Source organism: Tachysurus vachellii, chromosome 19 (genome assembly GCF_030014155.1).
Source record: "Tachysurus vachellii isolate PV-2020 chromosome 19, HZAU_Pvac_v1, whole genome shotgun sequence".
Lineage (NCBI taxonomy): Eukaryota > Metazoa > Chordata > Actinopteri > Siluriformes > Bagridae > Tachysurus > Tachysurus vachellii.
Genome location: NC_083478.1, coordinates 11468764 through 11487724, shown reverse-complemented (window position 1 = coordinate 11487724; position 18961 = coordinate 11468764). Strand labels below are relative to the sequence as shown.

The following is an 18961-nucleotide window of genomic DNA, read 5'->3' as shown; positions in this document are numbered from 1 at the left end:
CTTGTTCAAAAGGATTATTCGTTATTGACATACGTTAGAATTTATTATTTACATACACTATTTTACAGTAATCTAATTTGACTGATGCTTATCCAAAGCAAAACAACTAAGAAAGGACATAACTGAGCAAGGCTTAGGGTCTTGCTCAAGGGCCCCCAAAAACTGTAAATATATAAAAATAAATAAATAAATAAATAAATAAATAAATAAATAAATAAAAGTTTTTTTTGTTTTTTTTTACCAATTTCTTTAGTTGTTTGTTTTTCCTGTTTAGTGCAGCAATTCGATTTTATACTACAGTATGTTATTTTTATTCAGACCAATTTCTCTGAATCACTAACATAAGCTGTAAAATTAAAGAAGTATAAATCTATATAATAGATTGTATTTCAAATATAGCATCAGCTTTATTACTTAACATATTAATAATTCATTAGGCTATTGCATTACAGAGATAAAGCTTCACCGTTTGATCATGTTGGCAGTGAAGAGGTTATTTGACACAGGAATTAACTTTCACTGTGCATTTAATAGGTTTTTTTTTTGGAGGGGTGGGAGCTGACTGGAATCCTATTTAAGTGGTAATTTCCTAACTTGTAGGCTGACAAGCATTGTGTGATTGTGTGTAAAGGACCCTGCGAAGGGCTGGCATTACATCGCCATAGGATAACTGCCACAGTTGAATGGATTAATTACTCAAACAAACCTACGAGGAGGACAGTAGAGCAGCAGGTAACATTGTCACATCACAACTTCAGTGTCTCAGTTTTAAACCTGAGCTTTTCTCCATGTTTCCTCCTAGTTCACAAATAAATGAAAGTAAGTGGGTCCAATCCTATGTGTATTCCCACTTCACCTCTTAAAGAATAAATGAATTATTCTAACAAGCTTTCATATCATATATGAATAAATATATATCAATAAATAAATAAATAAATAAAATTATATATATATACGTATATATATATATATATATATATATATATATATATATATATATATATATATATATATATATATATATATATATATATATATATATATATGTGTATGTATATATATACACGTATATATATATGTACATATATATATACGTGTATATATATGTACATATATATATATTTTATGCATATTTTTTCATTGACATATATTTATTTTATTTATGTATTTATTATATATTATATTATATATATAATAAATACATAAATAAAATAAATATATGTATTTATTATATATACATATATATATATATATAATATAATTTTATTTTATTTATGTATTTATTATATATTATATATATAATAAATACATAAATAAAATAAATATATGTCAATGAAAAAATATGCATAAAAATATGCATACATATATACATATATATATATATATATATATATATATATATATATATATATATATATATATATATATATATTCATTCATTCATTCATCTCCGCTTATCCGATATATATATATATATATATATATATATATATATATATATATATATATATATATATAATTATTATTATTATATTTATATATCTTTTTTTTTTTTTTTTTATACCTTTTCAGATGTCAGTTTTCCTTCTTTGCGACTCACTTACTGATCGACTTACGTTCCCCTTTAAGGAGACCTGACGTAATATTACGCGCCTGCTTTCGTCTCAGCTCTGGACGTTTTCTCTCTCGCACGGATTGCAAACAAATCTCACGCACCCTGCGTCCCACCAGCCTTCCCTCTGCGCGCTTTCGGTGCAGTCCGCGCCCGAGCAGCGCGGGGGAAACGCGACGGCAGCGCATAAATGACCCAGGAGGACATCGTGCAGCAGTAAACAGGTATGCAGAACGTGTCGCCAAGGCAGACTTGTGATGAAAACAAGGAAACCGGTGATATGATGCTGCATGATTTCTGCCTGTAAGACACACGAAGGACTGTATAAAAGACACATGGAACACATGCAACAAAGAGGATTTATTTTGCTACATTTTATATGCACGTAGCATTGGCTGTAGTGTTGGGTTTGGAAATGTTGGATGCAGCTGTGACTGCGCACTACAGATGTTTGGATGCAGATGGTATGCGGCGTGTGAGTGCGGTTTAGCGTGATGTTTTCGAGATTCTGCACGTGAAAAATTGTCTGCAATACGTTTCTATAGATGTGTATTTCCTATAAGTCTGTATGGATCATTTTACTGATAGCTGGACGCGTGCTGGTTTTGTGCCTCGTGGGTCGTGACAGGTGCAGAAAGCTTGCGTGTTAGGGCCTGGTGTGACCTTGCACAATTTGTGCCCGTGTCGCAAATTATTACTGATGATCTTTAAGTATTATCAAGGCCCTTGTTGTCAAATAATAGATGCACCAGACAATTTTTTGGAGTACTCAGCCACTGAGAAGATTCTGCCCTTCTCATTTCTTCCATTCAGATCATGGGACATTCAGAACAACGTGTCCTATTCAAACTAAGGTCTTACATGTTTCTAATTAAAATCACATTTAATAATGATTGCTCTGTTGAAAAATCCGACACAATTTACCCAGCTACAAGCTGTCAAAACACTGGCTGAGCTTCTCAAGCTGGTAGACCATCTTTTCCAGTTGGTACGTTTTTTTGCAGTCTTATTGCTTGTCATGTCTTATTGCTGTTTTTAATGGTATAACAAGAACTTTCATCAAACATTGTATTAACAGCAGTAATTCAGAAATTGTTTCCTTTCTATTGGCACATAACACCATATTTGACCGGTTTGACCAGCTGTGCCTGTGTTTTGGTAGCTGGTCAAACTAAGCTGGATTTTTCACACAGATCTGTGAGGCCTGTTATTTTCCTGCTCTTTTCTCTACTCTGTATCACTCCACTTTCACAGCATGTTCAAACCCAATCATTACACTTTGGGCTTCTCACATTCTGGAATAGTGGCCGTCTCCATGGAGACTTCATTCACCCTGTTGGTGTGCAGCTTCATGTGTTTTGTTTTTCTGTGTATGTCTTGTTCAGTACATTTCAGTGTCATCCATGGCAAAAAGCACCATTTCTCTCAAGTGTTTATTTATATTACACTATCTATGCAACAATACTATTAAGAGCAGCTTATAAATGGCCTAAAGGGGTCATGTCCCTTGTGTTTCATAGATAAAAATACTTCCATATATTTTTTTGCTATGCTCACATGTTGTTAGCTAGCTGGATTCATATGGAAGCAATGGTTTATATGAGAACTAGAGGATAATAAGAAAATATACAGTATGGTATGAGGAAATGAGGGTGGGTTGATTTATATGTAGCCAGACTGTAGATTCATGTAGTCAATCTGTGATAGCCATGTCACCTATAACAGCTTCTAGGTTTCTGTGTATTTGGATTAGGAATTTTCTAATATTTTCACTGATAGATCCATAAAACATGGGGCATGGTGGCTTAGCGGCTAGCTAGTTTATTAAGTCATGCATGGTAGACTGATTGGCATCTCTAAGTTGTTCATAGTATGTAAAGGGTTTTGTGATTGTGTACACATTTGTGCCTTGCAATTAGTTGGCACCCCAGCCAGGGTGTGATCCCTATAATCTCCATAATAATAAATAATTATGTATTTTTCATGAACAATTCAGCACTTTGTCAACTCTTATTTCTAAAGATGCTTGTTTTATAAATAAAAACCCCATTACTGGTTAATTATGTATAGTGTAACACTGACTGGATCTATTTAAATTTCTTTGATTACATACACTAAAAAGTACAGGTTGACAGGAAATATTGTAGTCTAGAATATTCTGAGCTAATTGGAAACTTAGAAATTTGCACTGATTGGTCATATGAGAGTATGAAACAACATATGAGAGTATGAAACAACAAAAAATCTAGACTCTTCAATTAAATGGGATTGTATGAACGATGACAAATTAAATGTAAAAACAATATTAAGTGTCTTAGTAAAGTAAGAGCTATGGTGCATCTTGGCTCCAGATTCTACAAGTCTCTGGAATTCCATTGGCGGTATGGAACACTGTAATGTTCTTAATTATCAAACCATTTAGTGAGCCTCCTGACCTGTGGATAGAGTGAATTTTCAAGAGATCATCAGGAAATAATTGTTTTATTGTGATTGTTTTATTGTATGGATTTGCAGTTATCCTTCTCTCTAAGCAGACAAGAGACCCAAACCATGGCATATTTTTGGTCCTTGGCTTCTCAGGCGATCAAGAAACACACATAACATCTCCAAAGAGGAAACATCCTGGAAGATTCAAGAGTACCAATTATACTGCAGATTCTGGTGGTTCAGCATGACAGAGTAATGAGAATGTTTTCAGTTTGCCAAGAACTATAAAGTATGTGAATGTCCTAGAAATACATGAATGTTTCTTTTTGACTGTGACTCATAAGGAGATACTAAATCCAGAATTATACAAATGGGAAGTAGGGAGATATGCACATTTGTGTTACAATAAATAAACAAATTATATACGCCGTATGGCCAAAGGTTTGTGGATACTTGACAGTCACTCACATGTGAGGCATCCCCAAACTTTTGCCATAAATTTGGAAGCACACATGTAGGATGTCCTGTATGCTGTAGCTTTACAATTTCCCTTTACTGGAACTAAGGGGCCCAAATATATTCCAGCACGGCAGTGCCTCTGTGCATAAATAAAGGTCCAGCAAGACATGGTTTTCCAGGGTTGAAGTACTAAAACTCAGGTGGCCTGCACATAGCCCTGACATCATCCCCAACTGAACACCAACTGCACACCAACTGCACTCTTAGCCTGATATGATTGTCCAACCTCAATAATGTTCTTGTAGTTGACTGAACACATGTCCCCAAATCCATGCTCCAAAATCTAGCAGAAAGAGGTTATTATAAAAAAAAAAGAATTTCAGAACTTACAAGACTTAAAAAACAGCAGAAGGCTGTTTTATGCTGATGCAAGCACTTAAAGACCAGCATATTTATGCTGAATCAGTGAAAAATTCTGTAAAATCTACTTGGTTATGTAACTTGAAAAAAAGTAAATATGAAAAAAATGTTATATGTTATGAAACATTGCTGATTACATGTTCAGTATGAGTTTAATCACTTTAGCTTAATCCCTTCTGCACATAATAAATAATTAAAACACAAGCATGTTCACAGGGGTCTATATACCACCCCCTTAAGGTCAGGTTAGCTTTATTGTGTAACCTACAAATGAATAATATTGACTTTGTCTTTGTTTCCAGTAGTCTAGATATTGTTATCATTGTGTGTTTATTATGGTGAAATAGTGACTGGCAGATATTCAGCTTCATCTGAAAAGCTTAGCTCAGGGCAGCTGTGCCTTTCAAACCAGACTGTGGACATCCCAGTGACTGTAAAGAAGAATGATACAGCACATTTTACAACGTAGTGATGAATATGACCGATAGTTGAAAGAATAGGGGTTGAAAGAAAAAAGCTATTGATCAAAGATGTCTTCAGTCCTTTTAATTTGTGTGAATATTTATGATCTGTGGCCGTGCGTGTGTGTGTTTGAGTTCGTGCGTACACTGTTGGGGTGGGGGGTTGCTAGCAATGTGTTAGTGAGTGACTCAGTTTTTCTCTGCATGGTACTGAGTCATGTTCAAAGGAGTCCCAGGGTGCATCTAGTAGTTAGTGCACCCTAATTAGACTGGTACAATAACCCATTTCATTTTCAGAAACATGCTCCACAAGACATCTCTCAAGATATAAACCAAATACAAAGAAAATCCTTCCATCCTGTCAGTTGTGCTGTTGTACTGTATATTTTTTTTAGATGTATCACAGACGAGTACAGTATAATAGTTAAAAAAACTGTACACTACCGAGGAAGCAAATATACTGCCAAGGTGTTGCTTGTTAGAACAACTACTTAACTAACAACCAAATAGGTACATCTATAAACCAGTTCTAATCTTTAGGCTTCCCTGACAAAACATGCATGTTATTTTTCACACAAATTGCAATGAGTGTGGATTTCTGGCTATGTATCTAAATAATTCAAGGTCATATTTTCACTTGGAGTTGCTAAATGCTTTGGGATTCAGAAAACCCGAGAGAATGCACAGTCATCAAGTAAACCCGTTTTAGCATTTTGGCACAGTTAAGGCATACTCTTGCAGAAAATCCCTTGTACAAATGTATAATACAAAGGACACCTTCTAACCAAACTCACAGAATATGTACTTATGTCCTCTTTTTTGTTTTGCTATATGTAGACCGAACATACTAAAATCTAATGATCACAAAAATCGAATAAAGATGGGATTTTATTAAACATGACACTTATGACAGGCGGCACAGTTAAAGTTAAATTTCACACATACTCCAGATTTCCACATGGGTTTCCTCTGGGTTCTCTGGTTTCCTTTTGCCTGTAAATTTATACTTAAGCTTAAAGTATTAATTAAAGGCATTTAATTCAGCCAGCTTTTATCAGAAATTTCGCTCAAGATTTCTATTATTACCATTTTTTCCTGACCTTTTCGTACTTTCTGTTCTGTTGGGGTTTAATAACATGACTAGGCAAACTTATGTTTTGGCCAGATACATGAAGATACATTGAGAAATTCCGAAAACTGTATCAGCAATGGCAGATAAGTGGCTTTTACACATCTAAGTTTACCTTATTTTGGTAAAAAAAAAAAAGATTTTTGGCGTTTACACCATATTCTATATTCTAGTGAAACCAGAGGCTTAATGATATGTCACTGGATTGGGTGTGTCTAGAAAAGGTTTGGCAGGGCAAATGAAAAGTTATTGAGAATAAGCAGTATTTTCTAGTGGTCCTGGCTTTTGCACACACAAAAATTAGTGAGTGGCAGGAAAGAAGGGTGTAAAAGTGAGTAAACTTACTAAAATTACTAACTAGGAATCTTAACAGTGATTCAGGAACAATTTATGAGATACTCTGAGCAAAAAAGTCAACTTTTATCTTAGAGAGGAGGCGGGGTTAGGTATGACACGTTCTTTTAAAGACTGTGACTGGTTGTTCAACATTAAAAATAGGAATGCTTTCAAAATATGGTCTTTTATAAACCTTTGTCTATTATAAAACTTTCTCTATGTTAAGATATTTGAGGCTACAACATGTAGGTTATTACGTTCATGACCTATCATATTAGAGATGCGCTAAAAGCTGTATGTTACATATGTAATAAATGTAACGTAAATGTAACCCTTTTAAGGGTCAAAATGCTCTGTGAATAATCTTTATCTTTACTAGGATCTTTTCTTTAATTTTAAGGGGAAATTCCCACATTTCTGAGAATTTTCGTAGAATGTCGTCACTAGGTACAACTCTTTGCACTAACAGTTTTCATGAATGCGCGCCCTGAATTTCAACTTCAGCAAGATAGACTTCAACAAAGAAGGAATTTTCTGGTTATGCACTTGCACTTTTTGACCATATAGTACACAGTTATAGAAAGGATTTTTTTTCCCAGCAGAGATGAGGTTTCCCTTTTAAATCTAGTTCCTCTCAAGGTTTTTTCTAAAATTTATATATGCAGTTTTGTTGACTTTTCTATTTGCTGTGGGTGTCAGGAATGAATTGATGTATTGCTCAATGCTATAATGTTAGTGACAGATTAGTATTGCAATAAAACTTAATGCTAAGTGGCTAATTCTGCATCTGCTTCAAGTTGCAACCGTCTTCAAAAAATCAGTAGCTCTATATTTTTTTGAACCTCAGTAATTCTGGATGGTGTGTTGCTTTGTCCTTTTTTCCCCCAGGCTGCTTTGAGCCAAGGTGTTTAAGCTCAGTGTGGAGAAACAAGGGAGGGAAGATAGGAGCGAGACACTGATCCTCAGAGAGTGAGCTAGCTCGCCTCCATGTCTTCACCTGTCAATAAAAGATCTACATCTGGGACCCGCAGGTAGGGTGCTAGTATTTTTTTAATTAATTTTTTAATTGTATTTATTTGTTTGTTTGTTTGTTTGTTTGTTTGTTTGTTTGTTTGTTTATTGGGGGGGGCGATCACCTGTAATCTCTCTCCTGTCACATTCCTGAGGCAACTTAACTGCACCCTTTTACTTTATTCTTTCATTTATTCCTGTTTTTACTGCTTTACTCTAAACTTTTTCTTCATTTGACCATGCAAAAGCGACACTATATGCTGTTTTTTTTTCATATTATATGCTACTAGAGTTTGAAAATATGGAAACAGAATTTTGGGGTCAGAAAATTTATATATCACATCTGAAGATTAATTTTAGTTTGCAGCAAACATTTATTCCTTAATTAAGTGCTATTTCATTCTCTTTCTCTCTGCTCGGCTATGGCAGCTGTATAACTTTGTGGTTTTAACTGTGTTTTCACTCTTGGTCTCTTTTTCCCCAAGAAGATGGATGATTGCCTTAAGCTGTCATGCTGAGTAAAAGATTTTAAAGTCAACATACCGAGCACAAATCCTTGCAATTGCTTCTCGTATAAGATGCATTAATGTAATTACTAATTAGAGTAGCAAAATTTGACCTAGAAGATTTTATGTGATTATAACAGAAACGACAATAGATTGAAATATATGTTAATGATATATTTTGTCTTGGAGTTGCTGGTGGTGTGATTGTCTTCAAGTTACTAAGGTATGTTTAAACATGTGTATGCTTGCAAAAGTGATTGCAATTCTTTTGCAGATATATGAAATATTTGTGGGAAAGTATTTGTAGAAGTAATAGTAGAAGTCAGCATTAGAAGCAGTAACATCTTTGCTTCTGGTAGAGCCCAGCTCTCTGCCTTTCTGTCTTGTCTCTCTTCTCAGATTCAATCCTCTGAAGGCCCTGCAGCCCAAATGGCGCTTGCAGCAAATACTGTCTTCTCCTTCTGCATCCCCTCCGTGAGCCTCAGATTCAATACCCTCTTTAGGTCATGGTTATAGCAGAGCGCACTACTGTTAGTAGTTATTTAAAAGTGCAATCCACCCATGAAGCCAGAGCCAACCTAAAACCATCCCTTAACTCATATTAAGGATATAAATGAACTGTATCATTAGGTAAGGTAGAGAATTAATTTATCTTCTCTTTTTAAAAGAGCACGTAATGTCCTATTGACCCAGACCATCTCTTTTGATGTTGAAAAATACATTTTCAGTTCATTAAATAAAATTAGTTGTATAACAGAAGAGTGTCAGTAATGCCACAGCTCCGCATGGTCATGGCTCCTGGATCTCTCTCCTTTGTCCACACTAGTCAGTTGTGGGGGTATGCGGAAGCGGGTAAACAGCCCTTTTATTTTAGTGTGCTATGCTCTTGAGCGTCAATCTTTGAAGATGCTATGCTTCATCTTTATTGTCTAGCCACTATTGTATGATTAGGGAGAGGTGGAAAATGGCAATTAACCAAATAGGAAAGGAAACGGGGAATTTATTTTTCAATGATTAAAGTATAAATAGGTATAAAATTAAAAATAGCAGGTGTCCAATTTATCTTCTAATACACCTTTAACAATGTAAACATTGGGGATCCTCTTACTGGCAGGTGCAACTGTACAGATCTAAATAGCAAAAATGGCATAGACCTATTTAACTTTAAAAATTAAAATCCAAAGATTTATCTATAGTTCCTGCATCACACAACATTTTTACAATTAGTAAATATGCGGTGTGTCCACTTATCTTGTATTTGTTAAGTCAGTCCTTCAACCTGTGCCAACTTAAATAGAATTGCCATGTTGTTTGAAATAACTGTATTTCTATGTTGGCTGAAAAGATATTGATAAATAAGGATGCTACAGAGCCAAGGACAGGCCACAAAAATATCTTGTTTGTGCATAATGTAGTAAGTTTTAAGTGATGAAATAAATCAAAGTCAAAAAAACAAATCACGCACATGTTTTATGGCCAAAATATGGTTGGAAAGAATGGAAATATTAAGGCAGTATCAAATTGTGAGCAATTCAATCCAGTTTATTCTGTAGTGCACATACTGTCTGTAACACAATCACTGTAATCTAGATATTATTTAAATGATTCTTGTGGGTTTTTGTTTGTTTGTTTGTTTGTTTGTTTGTTTGTTTGTTTTCTTTTTTAAAAACCAAACAAAAATATGCAATGAAAAAAATATTTTAGATATTTTTCTATATTTAAAATTTTAGGAAATGTTCTGATTCCTATTTTTTTTTTTTTAGCCAAAAATGTTAAGTAAATACAGTGTGTCGGGGCTGGTTAAGGGTTGGGACGATCAATGGCTTCTTTCTTATGGGAAATTGCAAACTTTAGTGGCTGTTGTGTATGTAGCTTTTGTTTCTTGATATCTCGAGATCTGTGTGACAGAGATACTGAATTTAAGCAAACATCTAAAATAGTACACAGAGAGTATATAACTTAATAACCTATTATTTATTAGACAAATTTATTAGGGTTTTAATCCCTTTTTTTGCTTCCACTTCTGTACAATTAAATATAGCATCTCTCACCACACAGCATCATTAGCATTGCACTTGAACCAGTCCATCTTATAGAACACAGTACGATGGACGTCCTCTGGTGCCCATGTCCCTGACTGTCTCTCTCTGTCTGCTATCAGTAATGATACCAGATTTCTTATGTCTGCATTATGTCCATTATGGTTTTTGTTTGTTTGTTTTTGCTTCTTTGGCCGTATCCACATATCTCTCCCCATACCCATCCATGCAGCCTTGGACAAACTATGTTAAAGGAAAGGCATGTAAAAGCTTCTAAATAAAGCTTTGCTTCTGAATGGTTTGTTGCTGTGATAAAAAAATCATTCTGGGTTGGGAGATAAACCTATTCTGTGGCTTGTTGAGCTTTTGGCATTAAAACACTTTTGCACTCTTGAATGTAAATAAACCACATTCATAGCTACTGGTTTTTCATGGCGTATGTGCAAAAGATCTTGCAGCCTGTGTTAGGACCTTGTATCATTACTTCAACAGTTCAGTAAACATGGAAAACGGTAACACAGTTTCTAGTCTCTCAACCCTTTAAATGAACGTTGCTTAAATGCTTGGCAGGCCTACCCAACCTGGGGATTTATTTCCCACTGAAGGGAAAAATTAAAGAGCATTTATCCTTTAAGCTTCCCTTAATTCACTGTTTATAGTATTTGCCTAGTGTTTGCCTGCTGCTTGGTTTAATATTTTCTGCTTTTGGGGAGTACACTTAAGGTAAGAAGTGCTTCAGTGACATCTAAGTTCTGACAGATTGTGCCCTCAAACGATTAGTTTCATGTCCAAGGGCAAAGTTCCTAAGAACATGTTTAAAACAGGTCTAAAACAGAATCCTCACTTAAAATATACGCTTACTGGACACTTTATTAGAACTTTGTACAACTGGTCATTCATTCATTTATCCAATTAGCCAATCCAGAGCACTACATTGAGTTCCTCTCCTCTCAGCCAAGAACAGGAATCTAGGTCAATAAAATTGAGTATCTGAAGACTAGGAAAAAAAATTGTTTTTTGTGGCTATTTTCACTGCGGTGACATCAATACTTAGCTTTCCTTCTTCTCACACCTCTTTTTGTTAACTGTATCCTATTGGGGTAAAACAGATTAAAAATATATGACCCAATTTTAGAGCAGATTTTGTTGTTTTATTTATTTATTTATTTGATTTTTTTATCTAGTCTTGTTTGTAAAGGTCGTTAACGAAACAGAAGCACTGATATTTCAGAAGCTGAACAATGATTGACATGCATGATTAATCTATCTACATCTTTTACCATTAAAGGTGTAAAACCCTCACTGGACAGTTAATATTGACTTTCTGGCTTAAGTTGTTTATGAGGGTCATGAAGTGATTTTAAACCACTTAACCACTTTGTGTATACTTTGCTTAAAACTTCAAAAAATAGGTGTCTGGGAAAAGAAATAAATCCAAAAAACGTATTTAGTTTAAAACAGAATACAGGATCACGAGCATCCCAACCCTTTGCAGGTGTGTAGGTGTGTAGGTGTATGCAGTTATGTGTAGTCCCATGAGTAATGATCTGTTCTTGTATGTGGGTCAGTTTTGACTATTGCAGGTTTATAGAGCTAGACTACACACCCATGGAGGCAGGCATTATGGTCTCTATGAGGCAGAGCCGAGGATTTGTGACACCCAAGTCTCCAGAGCGCCACTGTCGGTCAGAGCGTCATCCATCAATTGCCCATTCTTTCTGTCTCAACCTATGTCCTGTGTTCTTTTACTTTCTCCGGCAATACTCTAGCATGAATTATTCTCCTCATCTTATGTTTTTTTTTAATTAGACTGGATTGCATATCCAGGACACTTATTAACCATAATGCACTATATATTACTGACTGGACTGCTTGCTCAGGCTTTATCATCTGCCTCGAGGCTAATTTCAGTTTATATACTGAAAGATAAATTCTTTCTTGTTGTTTTTTGCTAAATCATAGCATATAAATCAGCTTGAAGATTTTTTGTTAATTTCTGACATTTGTGTGTATATGTTTTTCTGTTTCTTCAGAGATGATGGTCCCTGTGAAGTTACTCACCCTGTGTTGTGGCATGTTAGTGATTATAATGTAGACAGGCATGTTTTGTTGTGCAAGAGAGCAGTTTATGGCTAATTTTTTTCTATTTTGGATAATTAGTGACATCACAAAATGCTCTTCACCATTGGCCTGTGTTATATATTTCCATTTACAGAAGCTGCTTTAACGTTTTCCTTTTCTCCCTATGCTGTAGGCGGAGTCCAGCACCTGTCAGTAACCGCGATCCCTATGGCAATGCTTCTCTCAGCAGCAGCAGCAACTCAGGATCATGCAAGGGGAGTGATTGCAGCCCCACCCCCAGGTTGGATGCATATTAGAAATTAAATAAATGCATTCAGATTAGAGGTAAAAAGTTCATGGCATGATAACTTTGCAATCTAGTATCATGCTTTCCCAATATTATGTGCTCAATAACTCATATAGAAAGAGACTGGCTTAACAAAACAACTTTCTTCCATACTCCTCTTCCCAAGGCGCCATATGAAGTACACTTCCTGCACGGATAACCATGGTATTAAACCACCTCCTCCTGAGCAGTACCTGACCCCTCTGCAGCAGAAAGAGGTGTGCATCAGACATCTGAGGGCAAGGCTCAAAGAGACAGTTGAACGACTCCAGGACAGGTAAAATCCCTATGTGGAACCTGATGAACCATGACTCACACTGCCAAAAAGAAAATCATTATGTAATCAAAGTCTCAAAGTTCGCAAAAACACAAATGTTTGTTCTTTCAGATTTAACCCAGTAACAGGCAGTTCATTAATATGGTTACAAACATTTATCATAATTCCAATATATAGTGTTCATAAATATATCTGCAACTTTTCCCATTGTTCAATAGATTATAATAAGTGTTTGTGAAATAATACATCCACAATGAGCTGATTTTCTTTTTTTTAAAGTATAGCTTGGACATCGACTTGAAAGCACCAGGTGTTTATATCAATAAAAATGAATATACCTTGTTTTTTCGAATCATGTCCCTTATATTTATATATGAGTTGTGATACAACCTGTTACTGTTTGGTTCCTTTGTCGCTTACCTGTAATAACTTCTCAGGAGTACACTACAAGTTGTCAGTCAGCTCTTAGGTGGATTTATCAGCACTTTCACAATCAAGATTTATTATGCTAAGTTGTTGCTTTACAACAATTATCAATATAACTATGAATATATATCTGGAGTGCTGGAGAAGACTGCGCAATGGTCTGGTTCTTACATCATTAAGATCTTGGCACTCGTGAAAAAAATGTTGTGACATCATATAAGCTTATTGAATGTTGCTATAGCATCATTGTGTGCCTTAATTAAAGCAAAAGACGGTCCAGTGAAATGTTACTGTGTTAGTCAATAACTAAAAATATTTTATTGTAATTTTATATCTAAGCACTTGGAAATTATTAAAGTTGTGCCATTGTGTACAGTAGGCACTTATACTGTTAGCTTAAATGGGCAACTCAACTTGCCGATAGATATCTATAGCTTCTAATTATTAGTTTCTGTTAAAGGGTTAAAGTGATTCAATTTAAATTAATTATGTTTGCAGAGTTTTGCATTTTATTTGGGAAAAAACTCTGAACATGTGCATTTGAACTGCTTCACATCTGGTCATTAATTCCATAGCACACATTCTATTGTGCATGAAAGGTCCCGTGTCTTCCCCCACCCCCACCCCCACACACACTCCTTTACCTCAATCTTTTTTCCTCTTATGCATTGCTGTCTATCTTTAACTTTCTTTCTCTGTTTGATACACAGACAGATAAATGGCCAGACATGCCACATAGTGTAGTATCCTTCTTTAGAATACACTTAGAGTATACATACATACAACTTGTAGAAGTGAGACATGACCAAAATACATTTGAATTATGCTATAAAATACTTATTCAGAAAGTAAAAATCTTATTTCATGTTTTTGTCCCAGCACACATAAAGCACCTTGAATTACTATTATAAATGTCTTATACAAATTAACTTGACTTTTCTTGCTTACTTCTCATGTACTCAGAGACACTGAGATAGATGAGTTGCGGACTCATTTGTCCCGGATGCAGGAGGACTGGATTGAGGAGGAATGCCATCGTGTTGAGGCCCAACTGGCTTTGAAGGAGGCACGCCGGGAGATCCAACAGCTTAAGCAGGTGATTGATGTTGTACGCTCCAGCCTGGGTGAGGCAGACTCAGGAGTGCAGAAGTGCTTCCAAGACATCAATGTCCAGAATCACAAGTTAGATACCCTGCTGCAAAGCATGGAGCTGGCACAAGCCGGAGTGGCAAAAGTTACAGAGGCCCCAAATGGGGGTGGGGCGGTGGGGGCAGGGCCGTGGATTGGTGAGGGGTCAGTGGGCTCTTGTGAAGGCTCACCGGCCCACTCAGTAACCCGCAGCTCTACCTACACTAAACTTAGTGAGGTTGCACCACCCGAACGCAATGAAAGTGGCAGTGGCTCGGATGTGGCTTGCTGCCTGTCAGCAGAGGGTACTCAAGACAGTGGTTTTGTGTGCTGTGGGGAGATGGAAGGGGCTGGAGCCACACGGGCTGAGCTGCTGCTGGAGGCGGCTTGCCTATCAGAGGAAACGGCATCACTGCTAAACGCTTGTTCACGCTTGCCCCACTCAGCTACATACGAGGCACTGTGCTGTGGAGAGCCACGGATGTTGCCAATGCGTTGCAGCTTGGGTAGAACTGCTGGAAGAGAGGCAGCCTTGAGCATCAGCAACCCCTGCTTGTCGCATCACCACCTCTACCTGCACCACCTGCGAGAACAGGCAATTCAGACAGAATATGATTCTGGACCAGCCTCTGCCCCAGTCCATGGAGCTGCTTTTGGCTCAGACTTGGACACTATTGCTGAGGTTCGCACTTTCCGCTCTCAGGCCTGCAGCCCCACCTCCACCTGGCTGTCAGATGAGGGTGACGATCTAGACTCTGTCACCTCTGAGTCTGTTGTCACGGCCACAGCTGGTGGGAAAGCTGTTTTTACAGGGACACAGGTCTCCACTGAGCCAGCCCTGGCACTAGGTGCCACCGAGGCAGTTGTCACGATGGCTGTAGTTGATGATTCTCTGTCTCTGTTGCCCACAGCAAAAGCTATGGCAGAAAATGATGCTGCACAAAATCCTTCCGCACAAGATACATCCCCAAGGCCTGATTATACCTCCTGCCCTGTGCCAGAGATGCCATTGGTGGAGAACCCAACCCCACAAACCACACAGCCACAACGTGTAGCCTCAGAGACCAACATCAGTGGGGTGACTGTTGTAGAGGTGAATGAGGATATTGAAGAAAGCCAAGAAGAAGGTGCCACAAGTACAACAAGCTCTGGCTGTGGTGTGCCTGTAAAGAGTTACTGGAGCCGCCATTTTTTAGTGGATCTTTTGGCTGTGGCAGTGCCAGTGGTACCCACAGTGGCGTGGTTGTGTCGGGGCCCAAGGCGTGAAGGCCAGCCCATGTACCACATTGGGGCATTGCTGCGCGGTTGCTGTACCGTAGCCCTGCATTCCCTGCGACGAGGGGGGGGTCTGCGCCATTACCCTGCAGGGGGAGGGGGGCCAGGAGGCATAAATATATGAGATCAGACCTTGAGCACCAGAGAGATTCTCAAGCTGCTCACAGTGCAGTTTTCAGATCACACTGGCAGATCATTGGGTGTTAAAGAACAGTTGACGGCAGGTCAGGAGGCAAGATTAGCACTGCACCTTTGGTCTTAAGTTAAATCCTAACAATCTTAACTCTAGTTCTGATGTAGGATGGAAGAAAGTGGGAAACGTGTTTTATCGATAACGTCAGTCCTTTCTGGTTTTATAAAATGGTACCCTTTATTTTTTAAAACCTCATCTGTGACCCAGTTTTCCACAATTAGTTGGCAAGAGAGGAAGCTGCTTGTGGTCATCTGACACCACAATGTTGGTATTTGTAGGGGCATAATCAGAGTGATGAAAATAAAATGCTTAACTCATTGTCTTCCTGTGTCCTGATCCCATGATGTACTCTTTTGGTCAAATTCAATAAGACGTGGCTTTAAAAACTATGTGTGTTAATACGTGTGAGTTTGTGTTTGTGTTGTGTTATTGTGCTCTGTAGCTGAAGCACCTGAACAACTGGGCATGATCATTGCTGCAGCAGTTGTAGGTGCATGGTTAGTTCTCCCATTCTTGTACTGCTAATCTATTTATAAGCTTCATATAGACATAGACTGGTGTTTAAGGTGGCTTCTCCTGCTAGAATGTAATCCATAGGCAAAAAAGTACATGACACGTATTAGCTTTATTGTGGTATTCTAAACCAAAATGCGTCTGTGAAAGACAAAGTACAATTTTAGGATGTATGGGCCTCGAAATGGGCTAAAATCAAAGCATTGGAGGATGCATGAAGAACAAGCAATCATACAATGTTTATAGTAATAATAATTCTACTTATTTATGATCAATTTAAAATCGTGTGAGATTTATGTAGAGGTATTCCTTTCTTTTTTTCACTTTGAGAATGTGTCAATATTAGTAGTCCCTGTACTGTAGTTATACTGTCTCATTTTTCACTTTTTTGTGAAAAAGTGTCTCCATGAAAATGTCACTTTCGACTGAATCGGATCTATATGGTGACATTTATTGATATCACTTGCACTACAATTCACTTTATCACAAATTTACTTGAAGTTTAGTGTGTATGCAATATTTAAAGGCAGATATTCACAGAGACCACAGATTCAGCTGACCCAATCATGTACACATATGTAGGTAGTGTACAAATTGCAGCCATGTGTGCTAATCAGAAATAAATCCTAAAGCACCGTCTAGCCAGTTAATATATGAAGAAATTGCTGTTTTAATCTTGTGAATGTCTACATCTTTGATCACAACCTTCATTAGTTGCCTTTTGCTGTAAACGCCCCTCTGTGTGGAGTCACGGCTGTCAGCTGGCATTTATCTTTGGCAATGTACATTCACATGTGCATTGTGAAGCCAACATATAATATTGTAGCTGTTCATGTTTTTTCCTCCTAAAACCACACGACAATCTCTGTGTTGTGCATTCTCTATTTTAAGTAAATAAGCTAGTCTCCTGCTGGCTGTTTAAGCACGTGTGTGTGATTGTAAGACACTGAACATGTGGCGTATATTTCATTTGTTTTTATGCATTTCTGATTTTATATTTTATTTTAAGATTGTTTTAGATAATGATTGTGTGGCCTTTGTATATTATTTGTACTGAAATGGTCAAAGGACGTTCAAAGAATGCCATTGTGGTCCAAATTCTTTTGGGCAGCAATTCATTACCTCTTATTTCTAAGCTTATCAAGAGCCATTTAAATGCTTCAATGCTGTTGATTGCAGGATGAAAGCACGAGGTTTGCACTGAAGTGACTGATAAGACCTTGAACGTTTTCTGTAAAGCCATATTCTACTAAAGGATAGTGTGTGTAACCTGTATTCTAATCTGAGTAATGTACATGATTTAATGAAGTACACCTTGTGTGGTAGCAAGGGGACTTCAGTTTGTGTGAGGGGTTGTGTGCATTTGGAAATGAGTGCATTCCATTGCAATCTTCCTGTTCATTTGAGTCTTATTCTAACAGATTTATGAATCAAATTAACCCGACAAACTAATATTCACTTTACATGTAACAATGAATTGCCAACTAGAGTCCAGATTTCAGCAAAACATCACATGATCATGAATAATCATGGCTTTATATGGAAGACTAAAGCCCTGTTCACACTGCAAGTCTTAATGCTCAATTCGGATATTTTGCTCAGATCTGATTTTTTTTGTTTGGCTGTTCACATTACCTTTTAAAATGTGGCCTATATCAGATACCAGTGTGAACTGTTTGCTGTTTCTTTCTAAATGTTTGTGTAATGGCAGCACAGAGACGCAGTGTTTTGAAAATTTTCAGATGTCGAGGGCAACTTTTGATTATTTGATCCATTTTGTAGGCGTAGTCACGTTTGTGTGCGTACTCGCCGGGACATAATTGTGACGAATGTCGATGTAGATTGACGTAAAAGTCGCATCAAATCTGCCTCGGTTGTTCACACTGCGGCTGATTCAGTCTGATTTGGGTCTGATTCAGGACCACATATGGAAGTGGTCTGAATCGGATTTGAAAAAATCAGATCTGGGCTAGATTTGAGTGTTCACACTACTCCTGAAGAAGTCTGACCTGGTCACAGTGACCCCAGAAAAATCAGATTTGGGCCACTTTTACCTGCAGTGTGAACAGGGCTTAAGATTTATTTAGACACTCTCTTCACCTTATATCAGTAACACCACAAAGCTTTTAGAATTTGCAGGCCAACATTGCTTAGAACACTGATATTTGGAATTTGGGCATAGTATAGTTACTTGATGATGTGCTTTAAAGTCTCTAGGTTTGGTATTTATCTCGGCATACAACAAAAGAACAGAATGTCACATGCATCACATATGAATGATAGCACTCTATTTTTTTAGCATTGCGTAAATTATGTTACACTTCCACACAATGTGTAAAAAT

General features: G+C 37.1%; 1 protein-coding gene across 2 annotated transcripts; it reads left to right on the top strand.

Moving 5' to 3' along the window:
* The first annotated feature begins 1663 nt into the window (after nt 1-1663).
* On the top strand, nt 1664-18502 carry snphb (syntaphilin b). 2 transcript variants are annotated; one of them, XM_060893724.1, is made up of 6 exons: nt 1664-1836; nt 7733-7875; nt 11969-12085; nt 12655-12762; nt 12935-13084; nt 14474-18502. In XM_060893724.1, exons 2-6 carry the CDS (start codon nt 7832-7834, stop codon nt 16035-16037), a joined length of 1983 nt encoding a protein of 660 aa, XP_060749707.1. In that variant the 5' UTR covers nt 1664-1836; nt 7733-7831; the 3' UTR covers nt 16038-18502. The 2 variants fall into 2 exon arrangements, with proteins under 2 accessions (XP_060749707.1, XP_060749708.1); XM_060893725.1 differs by lacking the exon at nt 11969-12085 and having other exon boundaries at nt 1665-1836.
* The last annotated feature ends 459 nt before the right edge of the window (nt 18503-18961 follow it).